At 36.1% G+C, this 18,525-nt stretch overlaps 1 protein-coding gene across 1 annotated transcript in view; it reads right to left on the reverse strand.

The window, feature by feature from the left end:
- Window positions 1-18,525, reverse strand: part of CEP57 (centrosomal protein 57) — a 44,191-nt gene that overhangs the window by 22,418 nt on the left and 3,248 nt on the right. Inside the window, exon 2 of the mRNA XM_057748449.1 lies at window positions 7,925-8,081. Coding sequence (XP_057604432.1) covers window positions 7,925-8,081 — 157 coding nt within the window. The remainder of the gene's footprint in view (window positions 1-7,924; window positions 8,082-18,525) is intronic.

Consider the following 18,525-nt stretch of genomic DNA (forward strand, 5'->3'; position numbering starts at 1 on the left):
ATCTGTTATTAGTTGACATGCTGAGGCCATCCTTTATAGGAGTGAAGCCTTCTATTAAAAGAAAAAATTCAGTTCTCAGACACTATTCTTTAAGTGATATTCACAATATTAAGAGTTGCCACTGAGGAACACTGCACAGCTCTATTTATTCAAGTCTTCAAGTATTCTCCCGGCAGAGCACACAGAACAGGCCTAGGCTGATTTCCCACAGGTGACTTTTCTACCACAGCCTCTTTCCCAGGCCAGAGGCCTGAGCTATTCCAGTTCCTTTTCTCCAATTAGACTTCCAAAGGAATCCACCTCACATGGGCCTAGAGCTTTCGTCTCCAGTTGCTACCTAGATTTAAAATCCCAACTTCTCCCCTACTGTACCCCAATAGCTAAGGCTTATATCTAATACCAAGACTCCTAACAGTGTCCCTGAGGCTTTCAGCCTATAACTTCATTTTACTTCTGGCACCTAGGTATTTTCCCTTCTTGATTCAAAGTGAGGTTTTAGTTATTGTTGTTTACTGCTATGTGAGACTGCTGACATCTGGCTATGGCATCACTGGGACAGGACATGCTGTCATCTGTTTTATGCGTTATGTTCCTAACGTGTCTTTGCCAACTTTTCACTTTTAATCTATGTCATTTTGTTTGGCTTAAAAAGCATATATTGACTCTTGAATTTTTCTTTTCTTTTAAACATATTTACGTTTATCTTCATATCTGATGTCACCCTATTTTTTTCATTGTATTTTATGCTTTCTAATTTTTTCCTTGATTTTTTAAATTATTATATTTTACTATATGAAATGTAATGTACATCTTTGGAACTGTTTGTCTGGCTTATATACCTCTTTTCCTGGTACTCTCCTCTTACCTCAACATGGCTATAACTACAACTGATGTGTTCCTTTAGTACCCTTTCACAAATCTGGCCACAGCTGACTGACGCACAGGGACACCCAACTGAAGCCCAGACAACGGCTTTGGGATTTTTGGACTCTAGCCCCAAAAGTTGAAGCCAGAATTAGTTCAACTTAAAACTCAAGCTGTTAGTAGTCATGTTTCCTGATATGTGGGAAAAGCTGCTCTGTGGCTACACAGAATGAAGCTAGCTAGAAGAACAATTTAAAAAATAGATGAGAGATAGTGTTGGTCATGTCTGAGTCCCTGGTTTCTAATATGCTTAAAGTCCACCTGTATATCTGCCTTTCTGTTCTTGGTTGTTCAATCCTCCCTTGCAAGTTTGTAAACCAAAAAGATTCCTCTTTGTCAAAGTTATTTCAGATTGGGAATTTCTATCACATAGCTAAGTCTTTAACCGCTCTTTGTTTTCTAAGTTTTTATTAAATAAATCTAGTACTATAAAGATACATAATGACTTTATTCTACCACTGGCAAATATATATATAAAAATATATAAACACATAAATACATATGCACACATCCTTAAATACATTTTCTATGTTAAAAATGAGATTTTGTATGAAAGGAAGTTCATGTAAGAAATATGGCAAACTTTTACTTCAACCACTTACTTTCTAGTTTTTCAGTTGGAGAGTTTTTTGATCCAGATGATTAAATAATTTACATTATATCTTCATTTTAAGAGTTACATTTGGCATAGTTTCCAATTTTATATTCAGTTTTCATACAAACATGCCTGCTTTGAGTTAAAAAACATTCTAGGTGACGAAATGATGGATCTTAATTTTCTTTCCCTTAGAAAAGTATGTGAGTGAGCTCTTGCTTTCTCCTCCCTTCTATTGCCTTCACATCTATGAGGTCATGCACCACTGCATTTATGTTCAAATAGCCACATTACCTTAGAAATTCCCTTGAGTGAAAGATATTCTATGTAAAAATGAACGATGAAAGATTCAGAGATTTTTTAACTTCATGTATTGGGAAGGAATACAGTGGGAAATATATTTCTAGAACAAGTAGCAAATTCAAATACTGAAAGATGGAAAAAAAGTGACATACTGAAACATAATACCATACATATTTGTTTTATTTTCACAAACAGAACTTTCATAGCAAACACTAGATTTAAAATTTTTATCCTTCGTACCCATAGTATCTCTGAACATCAACTACATTTTGGTTAGTTGAATAATGAAAGTGTAAAATGCCTCTGGAAAACTTAGCATCAAAGGCAGATACACAGTTTTCCTTAAACTTTAATCATTTCTGAAACATGAACTCTGTCGGGGGAAGAGACAACCTATTATTCATAATCGAAGCGCCAATGCTATGTACAAGGTGTGGCACATAGTTTGGTATGCAGATATTTCAATAAACACATCTAGGAAAGTCTCCATGATTATTAGTTTAAAATATCAATTAGAGGACAAATGGCAGCAATCTCTAATTCTTTACCTAACAAAATTAAAGCTCATCTTAGTAATTTATAATTTATAACTCATTTTTTCCCTAAGACAGTCAGTGATTCCCTACCTTTACTGCATTTTCCGTACTACTTGGTGAGCTTTAAAAAATCCTAATGCCCAGAACATACCTCATACAAACAAACAAAAACAAAACCCCCCAAAAAACCCACAAAAAAGCAAAAACCACCAAAGAATATTTGGAATGAAAGGCATGAATCCAAGAAGATCCTCAGGTGATTCTAATGTACAAAGTTTGAACTTTCTAGTAACATCTAGAAGCATTAAGAGAATGAAAGAAAGACTTTCTCCTCTTCTCAATTCCAGTTTGTCATTCATTCAGAATTTGGGGTACATTAAACCTAGCAGATCTCAGCATTACCTCATTAACAACAAGTTGAATCTATCTGTTATCTGGAATATTTCTATCACTAATTTATCAGCAAAAGTTAGCTGCAGATTAAGGGGGTGGTGTGTGGAGGGGACCCAACTCACTAGTACACATCTTCAACTTCCCCAGTATTTTTCTGCCTTGGTAGTTCTTTACCCTTCTGACTATTCCCACTTTTTTGCTAACTATTTAGATAGTGCTATTTTCCAAAACGCTTTCCCCCCTACTTTCTTTCCAGAGAAACCCCTCCACACACATATGGCTTCACTTACTACTATATCCCTGCTCATGCCATAGTTCATTAGTGCAGAGTTCTCTTTTACACTTCACTTTGATTTTCATTTGCTTACTGTCCATCTCCACCTAACTCACGGAGCCTCAGATTTGATACAGCCAAAATTACATTCATTATCTTCCCTTGAGATGTTCTAGTTTTCCTGAAATCTGTCTTAATCAAATCACCATTCATCCACAATAGAAACCTAGGACTCAAAGATTTCTCCACCGTGTTCACTGTCCACATCAAAATATGCATAAATCTCTCCTTAATCAGTCTCCTGTTCTCTATCCCAACTGGCACTGCTTCAGTTTAGACTAGTTTCTGAGCTAAATTTCAGTTCAACAAACATTTATAGAGCACATGTGATGTGTAAGGTGCTCTGCAAGATGAAGGAGAGAATATAAAAATAATTAAGACAGTCCTTGCTTTCAAGGAGCTATTGTCTAGTTTCTGGAAAGAGAAGCTACTACCTACTCTTCCTACACCTGGTGAAAAATATTTATGTAAACAAAACATTACCCTGTATGTACTCAGTCTTTATTACGTTGGTTCTCAAAGCATGGGGCATGGCCCCATGGGGAGGTGGGGCTCATCATCAGGGTCTGTGAGATCAACACTATTTTCATTATACTACTAAGATTTTATCTACTCTTTTCACTGTGTTGATATTTGCAAAGATGATGCAAAAGCAATGTTGGGTAAAACTGCTAACTTTAGCACAAATCAAAGCACTGGCACTAACCTATAATTTTGGTATTGTTTTCTTCACTGCCACATACTCCCAGTAAGAAAAAACAAAGCTACTTGTTTGTTGTCCTTGATGACGCAATAAAAATCATTAAATCTCAAGCCTTGAGTACACATCTACTTAATATTGTGCGACAAAATGGGAAGCACGCATCTGTAAAGTACGGAACAAAGGACAACGGTCTTGACATACAAATGTTTGACTTGTGAACTGAACAAAAACCATTTCCTTCGAAGGAACACCAATTTTATTTGAAAGAACTTTTGTTAGACTATGACTATTCAGACTTAAGGTATTTAAGTAGTTATTTCCTAATGAATTTGTCCTGAATTTCTTGAATGACATGGGCCTTCAAAGATCTGACAGTAATTGTTGCCAATGATAAAATTCAAGTGAAAGTTAAAATTCTAAAAAAAAGAAAAAGTTCTGTTCAGTGATATTAACAAATGTAATTTTTTGATATTGTATAATGAAATGTCAAGTTTTACAAGTGTGTAAGTCAGTACAATTAAAAAATCATCCATGGGTAAAAAAGCCAAAATTCAAAACAAACCAATGGATTTCAGTGGAATAGCACACACAAAAAAACCCCAAAACAAAAAAATGAAACAAAAAACGCACAGGGCTGAACCTTGACTAACTTCTGGGAATTGGCTTTTGGAATGTTCTCTATGTTACTAATTGATATGGTTGTTTTGTATGACTAGGGCACTGAATCCTGCTGCACAAGTCTGCTTAGACTGTCTAAACAATGTGTTTTATGGTGAATATCTTGACTGGCTGAGCAAGCACAAAGTGTTTGTGTGACCAACTCCAAATAAAAGCCCTTGTCTCTGAGCCTAGTGGTACAGTTTATTACTGGAGGAAGAAGTGTATTTTGTGTGATCACGAGAAAAAAACTCTGGAAGCCTGAATCTGGATTTCTCCAGATTCCAATGCAGTAAACCACAGTTGTAATTACAACCACTTCTGAATCTTAAATCCTTCTAGTTAATCTGCAACCATGTAGGTGGTCCTGAGGTCCCAGAGTATGAAAAACTCAGTAATGTTTTCATAATCCACACTGCAACTAGATTTTAAGAAACTATATTTGCCAAGTTGTGATGTAGTATCAAAGAAGAATAGCCACAATTTGCTGGAAAGGCTATTAAAAATTACTCCTTTTCCAACTGCATATCTGTGTAGGGCCATATTTTCTTTCCCACATACTTCAATCCAAACAATTTACTATCTCAAGTGGAATGCAAAAGTAGATATGGAGTTCAGCTGTCTTCTATTAAGCCAGAAATAAGAGATTTACACAGTAAAGTAAAACAATACTCTTTGTAGTATTTTTTTGAATTTGGAAAAATATTCATCAAAACACTTATGTACACACGTAATGCATTTCTTGGACCAAAAAAACTTGAGAACCAATGCTTTAGAAGAACAGATGGGCAGTAAACCATTATCCATACCTAACACAATAGCTATAACTTGACTCCTCTGCTCACTGGTCCCAATAACACTGAGTTTTCCAACACAAACTTGTAATAGATACAACAAGATGTTTTTTCCCTCAGCTCTCAGGGGGATCAAGAGTAGCTTGGGACAGTAAAAGACCCAAGATTAATTGCCATCAACCCCATCAGTTGATCTCAGTGTGCTGTACACATATTACCATTTTATCGTCCATATGTACTATGGTATGTGAAAGGCTGGAAAGCACTGGCCTAGTACAACTGCCTTGTAGCTACTTATCTTGCTTCAAACATTGAAGCCATTCTTCACATTACTATCATTTGAAATGAACTGGACAAATGACATGAGCTGCTGGTTATACTGAAAGTCTTTGTAATGATGTTACCATTTTTTTTAAAGGACTCTCAATAGTTGATACTCAATTTAATAATTAGAAACATTTCTGATACTGTATCTCAAAGTTGATGATTATAAAGAAAGTGCTAATTAATTTAATGGTTAATAAAACAATTGATAAAGTGCTACTCATTAGAATGCAGCAGTTAAAGACTGGCAATTTAGAAAAATAAAAGTTGTGGAACTTTCAAACAACATAGGTTAAAAAAGCAAACACAAATAACAGGCCCACAGTGGAGCAAAAAAAAAGTTAAATTTTAGTAGTAATTTCTTTAAAAAAAATAAGCACACAAAAATATGCAAGATTTCTAGCAGGAACATAGGTCAAGAATTAGATATTAATCCTGTCACGATATTACATCTAGTTCTGATGTTTACATCTATCTAAAGAAACTTTTTTAAGTTCAGAGAGAAGCAAATTACTAAAGAATCTAAGAATAAGAAAAACTAAATGGGGCAGATTTATTCACAGAGCAAAAGAGTTAGTAAGTATTTAACCTAGTGTGTTAACAATAAAGCTAAATTCTGCCTGTGAGTAATTAGTGGTTTTTCAGGAAAATGAGAGAAAGGGCAGAGAAAAGGAGAGGAAGAAAAGCAGTAAGAGAAAAAATAATGTGGAAGACAGTAAATAAGCTTCCTTTATTCCTTCAAAACATGGTGTTATGAAGCGTTCAGCAATGCCTCAAGATAATCATTATGATCCATTACACTTTTACAGTGTTTTTGGTATTAATCCAATGATACCTACTTTCAATACAGGATGGATAGACAAAGAGCTCCCCCTGCCCCACCCCCCAGACAAAAAAGTGAAGGCTATGAGGTATGACCAAAGGACCAAAAGAGTCCAGAAGAAACATCTGAGGACAGCAGAGAGAGGTATGTGTTGAAGAAGCTGGTAGAGAAGAAGACTTCTAAGAAGAAATAATATATAATACAGGCTTTGGAGAAAGTATAATTCTACAACAGAAAAATTTCATTAACAAACATGAGAAACACTTGTAAACTTGGCATGGCTGGTGTGGTAGGCAAAACAGACACCCAAAGATGTTTATGTCCTAATCTTAGAATCCCTGAATACCTGTTATATGGCAAAAAGGACTTTGTGGGATGTAATTAAAGATATGGACCTTACAAATAGGGAAATTATTTCTGATTATTTGCCTGGGCTCAACCTAACTAAAACACATGAGTCCTTAAAAGCTGACAATTTTCTCTGGCTGTAATTAGAAAGAAGCAGCAGGCAAAGTCAGAGAAATTTGAAGCCTGAGAGAGACTTGACCCACCATTTCTATAGAGGAACATCACAAAAGCACAAGAATGCAGACAGTTTCTAGGAGCAAAGACAGGTCTTGACTGAGTCAGCAAGACAATGCAACCTCAGTTCTATAACCACAGTGAACTGAATTTGGCCAAGAATCTGAAGGAGCTAGCAGCAGGTTCTTCCCTAGACTCTCCAGTAAGGAACACAGCCCAGTTAAGACTGGTATTTCAGAACCCTAAATAGAGTACCCTGCTGAGTCCTACATAAACTGTCAGGTAATACATTTTGGTTATTTAAAACTGATAAGTTTGTGCTAATTTGTTAAGGCAGCAAGAAAACTAATATAGATAGCAACTTTCAGGAACAAATATATTTCAAAGCAGCCAGAGCAAAGGATGTGTGGGGTAAGGAAGAACGGAAAAGCGGTCAGGGATGAAGCTGGTAAAGTACGTAGAGCCTGGGTTATAAAAAATGTAAGACATTGCTATTTAAGCCATGGAGAGATGCTGAAAGTGAGTGGGAGATGCTGAAAGAGAGTGGGAGATGCTGAAAGAGAGTGGGAGAGATGATGAGTTACAGCAAATGGCAGCAATGCTGTTAACTGGGGATGAGAGAGAGACCAAGGACAGGGAAATTGGTTAAGAGTGGATTACAATTATCTATGCAATAGATGATGAGAGCCTGAATCAAACCAACGAGAATGAAGAGACAGAACCAATAAGTTTTGGGGATATTTCCAAAGCAAAACATAAGTCACGGCTCCTGAGTGATGCTGGAAATTACAGAGCAATCCTAGATGACTCAAAGTAATTTAGCCTTGATGGTCAGGTGGGTGATGATGACTAATAACCAAGGAATAAAAGAAAGGCATTGTATTTTCATAAAGTTAAAAACAGGAAGGGGCAAGTATACTCTCCTCCGCTAATTTTAAGATAAACAGAAGACACAATTAAGAATTTTTAAGCAGTGAGTGAACACAAGAAATATCTATTTTGTTAGGCTCTATTACCTCTGCTGTTGCTTTCCGGATAGGCATATGTAGGCTTATTTGGGGAGCGTCGTAGATCACTATTAAGGAAAGGCTTATCAGGTGGATATACTACATATGGAGATGAGGAACGGTGAACCATACTTCCAACAGACTTTGATGGTTCTGCTAAGATGTTCTGAAAAATAAAAACACAGAAATTATCTTTCAAAAATTTAAACCACAAATAGCATACACACACACTCCACTGATAGAGATAAAAGAAAAAATAAAGTCCATTGACCACACACAACAGAATTCAATCATTACTTGAAAATAATAAAACTTTTAAAGCGTTTCATATATCTAAATGTAGCCATATGCCAAATATGATAAAAAGGAAATAACGTTCACACAACTTGAATACAAATGCTGCAGATATTTAAATATAGTACTCACAATGAACTTAATATAGTTTCACTTTTAAAATATGTACTGTAAGATATATATTCAGAAAAGTAAATACTGTCTTTCTATAGTATCACGAACTGCTACAAAATGACTAATCTATCCCCAACCAACTACGTAATTCCTGAGAATCTATCAGATGTCCAAAACTCTGGGGTACACAGAAAGAAAATAAGGCACAGTTTTGTCTCAAAAATTTTACATATAGTTAGGGGAAAAAAAGGGAGAAGCCATTAGAAAACATTAAAGCTTATCAAACACCTAAATATAAAACTTTATTTCCACACATACACACACCACTCTGTCATCTGTCATACCATTCAATTTGGGATTACGTTCCACATGATAATTTTCAGTGCAAGGGATGCTAACTGTTGAGTTTTGCTTTTTGTAGGTGAGTTCCTATTGGTAGAAAGACCTAGAATGAGAAAAGCTCAGGTGGAAGATATGACTGCTAGCTGCTCAAAACTCTCAGACATCCATTTTTCTTATTCAAATAGCCGCAGTAAAGTAGGTTTTCAACTCTTACCTTTGGGGAACTATGACTATAAAGTACCAGAATAACCTATGTCCAGAAAAGTAAAAAGGAACAATGAATATTTATTACATAGTAAACTGTCTCCTGGAATAAACAAAGGCCATCAAAATAACCATATTGTATCTAAATCTTATTAAAAATTGAAGACTGTATTTCCATTTTAAAAACCATGCAATTTTCCAGTTGATTTAAGAAAGCAAATACAAAACACACACTAGGGCTGTGAAAACTAAGAGAGGGCAAAGAGCTTGGAAAGGGTAGTAGGAGGTAAGTCTCAAAAGTGGTACTTAAATCAATGCTACTCTACTGTGAAAAGTGTGTTCACATGCAACAAGGACTAATATTGGGTTGGCCAAAAAGTTCCTTCGGTTTTTAAGTAAAAATAAGACACATTTTCACCAAGAATTACTGAACAACGTATTCATCGTTTTGTTCTACTACCTTCTGCCATTTTTTAGGCAACTTCATAATTCCATCTTCCCAAAACTTATCTTTTTGAGCAAAGAAGTGTTCCAGGTGCCATTTATAGTCTTCCAGGGAATTAAATTTTTTTCCATTAAGAGAGTTTTGTAAAGACCGAAATAAATGGAAATCAAAGGTGCAATGTCTGGTGAATATGCCAGATGAATCACAACTTCCCAGCCAAGCTGTAACAGTTTTTGCCTGGTCATCAAAGAAACGTGTGGTCTTGCATTATCCTGATGGAAGACTGTGTGTTTTCTATTGACTAATTCCGGCCACTTTTCACTGAGTGCTGCTTTCAGTTGGTCTAACTGGGAGCAGTACCTGTTGGAATTAATAGTTTGGTTTTCCAGAAGAAGCTCATAATAGAGGACTCCCTTCCAATCCTACCATATACACAACATCACCTTCTTTGGATGAAGATCTGCCTTTGGTGTGGTTGGTGGTGGTTTATTTTGCTTGCACCAGGATATCTTCCATTCCACATTATTGTACAGTATCCACTTTTCATCACTCGTCACAATTTGTTTTAAAAACAGAACGTTTTTGTTACATTTAAGTAGCGAACTGCATGCAGAAATACAGTCAAGGCTTTTTTCGCTTACCTTATGTGGAACCCAAATATCAAAACTATTAACATAACCAAGCTCGTGCAAATGATTTTCAACACTTGATTTGGATATTTTGAGTATGTCTGCTGTCTCTCGAGTGGTATAACGTTGATTATTCTCAATTAATGTCTCGATTTGATCGCTATCAACTTCAACTGGTCTACCCAACCCTGGAGCATCGTCCAGCGAGAAATCTCCAGCACGAAACTTCGCAAACCACTTTTGACACGTTCAGTCAGTCACAAAACCTTCTCCATACACTGCACAAATTTTTGATAAGTTTTTTTAAAAAAATGCATGCTGACATGACAGCTGTCACAATACAATCTAACAAAACTGTTTCGAATGAAGTGAAAGACAACTAAGCACTACTATGGAAAAACACTGAACGAACTTTTTTCAAACTTTTGGGCAAACTGATATCAAGTTTTGGAGGTGGCTGGAAAATAGGGTGCTTTTCAATTCTTAAAATATATAATGCTGCCAAAGCTCTTGCAAAACACCATGAATAATCACGTAGCTTAACTTTATTATTCTTCACAGAGAACCTCATGTCTCCACACAACTTACTAGAATCCTATCATTTAACAACTACCATTCAAAGAACAACGGTTAGGAAGTACCTAACATATCTATGAACATAAACCATGAGCAAACTCACTTATGATGTTCAAAACAAACTGTATTAGTATTACTAAACAGGGCACAGATATTAACAGAGGACTATGCATAAATAATTTACCAAACCCAAAACAAAACAAAAATACTCAAATCAAAAAAATGAGAACAAACTATTTTTGCTAAATTCACTGACTGCTAGCTCTTGTAAAATGAACAGTTCAAGATTTGTCTTTCAACAGAATCTGTTACATATATATCATCAAAATACTTCTTGAGTTGGGTTAGTTGACAAGTTAGGAAAGTCTTTTAATATAAAAATACAAGTTATAATGAGGTTTCTTTTTTAATAGTAATTCTAAATACATTCCATTTTCTAAGTCAGTCACGTTTTGAATGTCAGGGTTTAAGCAATCATTGTTAACTATGAAAGTTTCAGATCAGTGTCCTCATTTGCAGCCAGAAGTCTGAAGCAAAGAATAGGAAGAATACATAAATCAACACAAAGCAAAAGGAAGACAGAAAACAAAACGGCTTTATAAAAATTATTTATGAGAACTATTTTGAATAAAATTAAACCAAGAAGTAAGAAACTGATAACTCAATTACACAAAATGCCTATTAAAAATTGTAAGGGATAAAATGTAGTACCTACATATGACATTATTCAGCCTTTAAAAAGGAGGGAAATCTCATCACGTGCTACATAATGGATGAACCTTGAGGATATTATGCCAAGTGAAATAAGCCTGACACAAAAAGACAAATATTTTATGACTCCACTTACATGAGGAAAGTAGTTAAATTCACAGCAACAAAGTAGAAATGGTGGTTACCAGGGGCTATGGGGAGGTTGCAAAGGGGAGTTTAATAGATAGTTTCCGTTTTGCAAGATAAAAAAGTTCTGGGGATCAGTTTAACAACAATGTGAATATATTTAATACTACTGTTCGAACTATACATTTAAAAATGACTAAGATGATAAAGTATCAGGTAAACACCTAAAGATAATAAGAAAATCGTGGGTTGTCACCCCAACCTGACCTCCAGTAGAATCAGGGCAATCACATTCTATGAGATTAACTGAAAACTTTACCAGTTTTCAAAAGAGAACCCACAAACCTACCTGCCTCTGTTCTCACACATCCTGAAACAGGGAATGAGCTTTGTATAACAGACCTATCTCCACTTACTTACTCCAAGTCTTGGTTCCCCTTTCCCTCCAGATGCCCTGCACACTGCCATTAGGAAGAAAAGGAAGGGAGGAAATGAAAGAAAGGGAGAGAAAGAGGGAGGAAGGAAGGGAGAAAGGAAGAAGGAAAGGAGGAAGGGAAGGAAGAGATGGAAGGGAGTGGAGGGAGGGGAGGAAAGAAGTAGAGACAGAATTTCCTGAACTTTAGGACTCCTCCCCAGCTCCTGTCTCATTTCTGAGCTTTTATAACAAAGTCCCTCAAAATACTTGTTTGTAATTGCTGCCACCTCTTAATCACCTTCCCTTTTAATCCCCTCCAATCAGACTTGAGTCCTCACCAATTTAAAGAAACAGCTCTTCAAGCTCACCAGTGGCTTTTACAGTGCTGACCTCAATGACCTCCCAGACGCTGTGATATAGCAGATCGATTCATCTCAACACTTTCTTCAGTGGATGGAACACCACAATCTGGTTTTCCTTCTAACACACAGATGTCTCCCTCAGAATCTCCTGGGCTCTCTCTCCTTCCTCTTTCTAAATGCTGGAGTTCCTGAAAGCTTAGTCTTTAATCTACACGGATACCTTTGATGATCTCATCAAGTCTCAGGGCTTTCAAAAAGCCTGTTGATAACTTTCAAGTTTAAATATGGAATACATAGCTCTCCCTCTTGAAAATCTACATTCAAATAAAACTTCCTACTCGCTATCTCCACTTGGATGTCAATATCAGTATCCCAAACTTAATATGTCTATAACCAAATTCTTAAGTCTACTTCCCAAACCAACTGCTCTCCTAAGCATACCACAATAATTGGTACCACCGCCTACTCAGCTGCTCAGGCCAAAACCCCTGAATGAGTCATTTCTCATACACATCTCACATCCAATCTTTCAGTAAATCTTATTGGGTCTCTGTCTCCACAATACATTCAGAAACTCTTCAACTTCTTATCAATCCCACTAATTACCTGGTTGACACTGTGATCTTTTTGTCTGGACTACCATAATAGCCCCCTAACCACTCTTGTCCACTGTCCCCCAACTCTGTTCTTCAAATAGCAGTCATTATGATTCTCTAAGAAAATAACTCAAGTAATACCCCTAACCAAACCACCCTCCCAATGGCTTTCCATCCCAGAATAAAATCCAAAATTCTTACCATGGCCCCACATTAACTGACCCCAGACTAACCCTGACCTCATTTCTTACCATTTTCTGTCTGTACCACCTACACACCCCCCTCCCATATTTTCCAGGCATACTGACCAACTTTTGGGTTTCCAAAATGCACAGTATACTCCGTATTCATTTGCTACATTTATTCTGCCGGGAAAGCTCCATTCCTCACACTACTCAGTTATCTACTCAAAAGTCTGTCAGTGAGGTTTTCCCTGACTACCCTATCTAAAATAGCACCTTTTGTCACTCTATCTTCTTACCCTTAAAACAACAACAAAAACCACTTATTCCCACCCAATAGATTTATTATCTCTATGCCTTGTGGAAAAATTAAAAAAAAAACTTTTTGTCCCAAAAGGAGATTTAAAAACTCAGAATTTTTAAGTGATATGAGTGTTTTTGTTATGGTAATAGTGGGGCCCCTGGATAGCTTTAGGATGAGGGCAGATAGCCAGAAAAACTACCTGGTGATTAGAGGGTTAGAAATTTCAGCCCCACCCCCTGCCCTCAAGAGAAGGAAGAGGGGCCAGAGATTGAGTTCAATCACCAATGGCTAAGGATTTGATCAATCATACCCACGTAATGAAACCTCCATAAAAAACTTGAACAATGAGGTCCCAGGAATGTCCAGAATGGTCATGGAAGTCCCTTTACATCTTACCCTATGGGTCTCTTCCATTTGGCTGTTCCGGAGTTGTATCCTTTATAAACAAAAGTTTTAATTGTAAGTGTAGTGTTTTCCTGAGTTCTGTGAATCATTCTAGCAAATTATTGAACGTAATGGGGGAAGAGTCAGGAGAACTCCTTAATCTGCAGTTGGCTGGGCAGAAGTACAGGTTCCGTGGGGACATCTGGGACTTGCAGGAGGCAACTGAAATGGGGGCAGTCTTGTGGGACCTAGTGTCTTAACCTGTGGTGTGTGCACTATCTCCAGGTAGTGTCAGAACTGAATTGAAGGACATCCAGTTGGCACAGAAAAATTGGATGCTGGAAAAATATAGTCACACCATTAAGAGTTTAATTAAGAGTGTCCAAAAAGACAATAAATGTTTAATAAATCTGTTGAATTAATTATATAAATATTCTGCAAAACAGGAAAACTGCATAATGTTTACAAAACAGAATTATCCTGTTCAATAAAGTTACTATAATCCCTTGGAAGACAATCAAAAGCTTTTTTTGGTTTTCTTTACATCAAATAATAGCACAAATGTCATAGGCTGTGTAGAAAGAGTTAACATAGCAGCAGACTCGAGGTCAGCCTGCAAGGTTAGCTCTTGGCTGGTATTTCAGAACTTGAATTTTGGGAAGGTTCCAAATACTGTCACCATTAGAGTCAAGGGTCCCTAAGACCCGCCCCAGGTTCAACGATTTACTTGAAGAACTGATAGAACTCAGCATGGAGTTATACTTATGGCTACGATTTATTACAACAAAAGGATACAAAGCAAAATCAGAAAAGGGAAAAGCTATAAGAGATCAGGCGTAAGCTTTCAAAATTCCTCTGCAGGTGGAGTCATACAGGATGTGCTTAATTCCTCAAGCAACTAATAGTGACAGATGTGTCAAGTGGTGTCTACTAAGGAAGCGCATTAGACTCGGTGGCCAAGGTTTTTATTGGAGGCTGGTCATATTTCTCACTCTCAGAAGGAAAATAGGTGTTCAACATTGTATAAACAGTTTAAGCACAGTAAGCACTCTTTTTTCATTTAGGTTAAAGTTCTATATCAGTGTAGGAAACTGTTTACCACTCAAGTTCACAGGTGCCAATCAAAAGCTAACCTTGCCAACAGCCCTTTCTAAAAATAACAAGTCATCTGGAATTATGGAAGATTTCAAGAGAACTCTTCTTTTTGCCTTCAATGCCATATACCATCCAATCATTGCACCTGAGAACTATGGAAGGGCTAAGGATCCTTTAGGCATACTGTTAATGCTATCTTCTCTCATATTAATACTAAAAACAACAACCCATAAACCTCAAACTCACCTTGTGCTTTACAATCTACACTTCCACTATCTGGGTTGATTCTCACAACAATCCTGACAAGTAAGAAAGTATCTCCACTCTATAGTTCAGGAAAATATACTTGGATTTATTTCCAGAACAATGAACATGGTATCTTAGATTTGTTAGCATATTGTTTTTTCAAAGCACACTCATATTCTCCTTTAATGATCACAAGAACCCTATGAAGCAAGCACAGCAAATATTATTGTCCCCATTTTGTAGGTTAAAAAAAGAGGCTAAGAAAACATAAACCATTTGCTTAAGGTTTCATAGCTTACTAAGGAGCCCAAGTCAAGCTCCTAATCCAGTTCTCTTTTCATGATCCCAAGCATTTAATAAATATTTTTCCAACTAAAACGGTATGATTCTACGAGATATTTTCAGGATTAAAAGCAAAATGTTTAACCTGACCACTTTCTTTCTTAGTAGCTTTAGTTGTTAGGGCAAACATCCTACTTTGGAACACTTAGGACTCAAATATTTATTAACATCTCTGTGTATGACACTGTGTTAAGTGTGAAGGATGAGAATAAATGTATTATTATTTGCCTTCTTTTCAAATGTTATGTACAACATGCTGAGAAGAAATAAAAATCAGGTACATAAAAATTTAAATACCATTTAGCAGACCATACACAACTATATAGAAAAGATAAGGCAGTATGATCAAGGTGGGATTATTCTAGGAACCTAAAATGGGGTGAACATTAGTACATCTTTTGATACAATCCATCCCATTAAAGTGAAAATCCATATGATCGACAAAGGCAAAAGAGCATTTAATAAAATTTAATATCTAGACATTATTAAATAACTTTTTCTTATGGTAATTAAAAAAATTACCCAAAAAATAGCAACATATTTAATTGTGCAAAATTTAAAACATCTCTTTTAAATTCAGGAACATGGCAAAGATTATCTACAAGACAACTTCTAGTTAATGTCGTGTTACGTTTCCTAGCCTGCACATTCAGATAATGAAAGGAGGGACTTCCCTGGTGGCGCAGTGGCTGGGAGTCCGCCTGCCTGTGCAGGGGATACAGGTTCGAGCCATGGTTCAGGAAGGTCCCACATGCCAACTAACTCTGAGTGCCACAATTACTGAAGCCTGTGCACCTAGAACCTGTGCTCTGCGACAAGAGAAGCCACTGCAAAGAGAAGCCTGCACACCGCAACAAAGAGTAGCCCCCATTTGCTGTTAACTAGAGAAAGCTTGTGAGCACCAATGAAGACCCGACGCAGCCAAAAATAAATTTTAAAAAAAGGATAATGAAAAGAAATAACAGGATGTTAAAACTGTAAATGAAGGACCTAAACTTCACTGATTATGACTGTCTCAATAAAAAATACCAAAGAATCCTCAATTATTAGAACTGGAGTTTTGGAAAGTTGCTGAGTAAAATTAATAAGCAATAATCAATAATTGTATATACTAGTTAAAAAATGCAACTTACGAAAACATATAAAAAATAAAGTAACTAGAAATAAAAAATATATTTATAAAACCTGAAACTACAAAAATTTACTGCAAAATGTTAAAGTTCCAAAACACTGGAGTAGTAAAGTTCCAAAAAACTGGTAACTGATAGCCTAAAGACATCAGTTATTCCCAAAATGAACTAGAAATTCAATGCAATTTCAATTAAAATTCCAATAGCAGATTCTAGAATTTCTTCTGAAGAATAGCAAAGGACCAAGAATAGCTAACATTTCTCTTGAGGAATAAGAATGATAGTTGCCCTCTCAGACAAAACCAAGAAAACAAACCGAAAAAACCAAAAAAAAGGAAAATCATCAAGACAGTGAGTACAGACATAGGGAGAGACAAATACAACAAGGGAACGAAGAGCCCAGTAACACATCCCTACACATATGGAAATTAATATACTGACAGCTGGAACTGTAAACCACTGGGGAAAGGATGAGTTTCAACAAGCAATGCTGAAATAATTGCCTATCTTAAATAAAACATGAAACTGGATCCCTACCTCATAGCACACAAATTAAGCAAATAAAAGACAATAGGCCCCAACTTTAAAATTTACAGAGAAAAAATATAGAAGAATATCATTAAGGCCTTGGCTATAATATAAGAAGAATTTAACAAAAAAGCGATAATCATAAAAGAATTTTATTACATTAAAATAAAGAACTTATGTTAATCAAAACATATCATAAAAAGACAAGCCAAAGAACATTAGAATACTCCTAATAGTTGATTAACATCCAGAATAAAGAATGACTATAAATCAGTAAAAAGAAGACAAACCAATCAAAAACAGGCAAAAAGTACTAAGAGGCATTTCACAGAACAACAGCAAAACCCACAAAAGACTGGAAAAATTATGAAAAAAAATGTGTATCTTCATCCATGATCTGGGAACACAACTAAAATTAATAACAGGATACCACTTCACACTCATCTCTCAGGGGAAAAAAAAAATTGACATAACATCACCTGTCAAAGAGGATATAGATTAAAGGGGACTGGTGATGGGAATGTACACTGGTACAATCATTTTGGGAAAGAATTCAGCATTACCATATAAAGCCAAAGATGCACATACTCTATGACCAAGCATTTCACTGAACTATTTTCTCTCTTAAAAAAAAAAAAAAAAGTGTCCTAAGTTTCTAAACATACGCTACAACCCATTACTGAGTTATAACCCACAGCCCAAACCTGCATTTGAAAAATTGCTGCTCCTCAAACTTTTTGGTCTTGGGATGCCCTTACACTCTTAAAAGTTACTGAAGACCCCATAAAGCTTTTGCTTATGTGGGTTATGTCAATTGCTATTTATCACATGAAAAATTAAAACTGAGGAAATGTAAAGATATTTACTAATTTAAAAATAATAAACCCATGATGTTATAAACACAACTTTTGAATGAAAAACAATTAACCTCTAAAAAATTTAATGCAAAGAGTGGCACTTTTACATTTTTGCAAATGTCTTTAATTCTTAAAAGAAGGCTGCTAGTAGAGGAGTGGGACAGGGAGGGTGGGGGGGACTCAAGGGAGGGTGGGGGGGAGTCAAGGGAGGGAATGAATACGGGGATATGTGTATAAAAACAGATGATTGAACTTGGTGTACCCCCCAAAAAATAATAAATAAAAAAAAAAAAGAAGGCTGCTAGATTTTGCTTCTGTATTCACTGTTTTCGGTTGATGTATGTGACGAACATGGTCTCCCACAGTGGTTGGGTAAGGAAGGACATCGTATACCTGCAAAGGTCTTCAGACCACTCTGAGAACTGCCACTTTAGAGAAAATTTTGTACATGTGGAACATGTAATGATGATCACAAAGGGGCTATTTATAACAGCTGGCAAACAAATGAACAAACCCTAAAAACCCCAAAGCCCATCAAGATACTACAGTCTACAGAAATATAAGAGGCTCTGCCATTTACTTACCAGTTGTGTAACCTTGACTTAACCTCTCTGTGCCTCATTTTGCTCATTTGAAAATGGAAAATACTAATGCCAATCTCATAAGATTACTGTGATGACTAAATCAATTAATATGTGAAATGTATTTCAAATGCCTGCCGGATAGTA

This window comes from Hippopotamus amphibius, chromosome 9, assembly GCF_030028045.1.
Source record: "Hippopotamus amphibius kiboko isolate mHipAmp2 chromosome 9, mHipAmp2.hap2, whole genome shotgun sequence".
Taxonomy (NCBI): Eukaryota; Metazoa; Chordata; class Mammalia; order Artiodactyla; family Hippopotamidae; genus Hippopotamus; species Hippopotamus amphibius.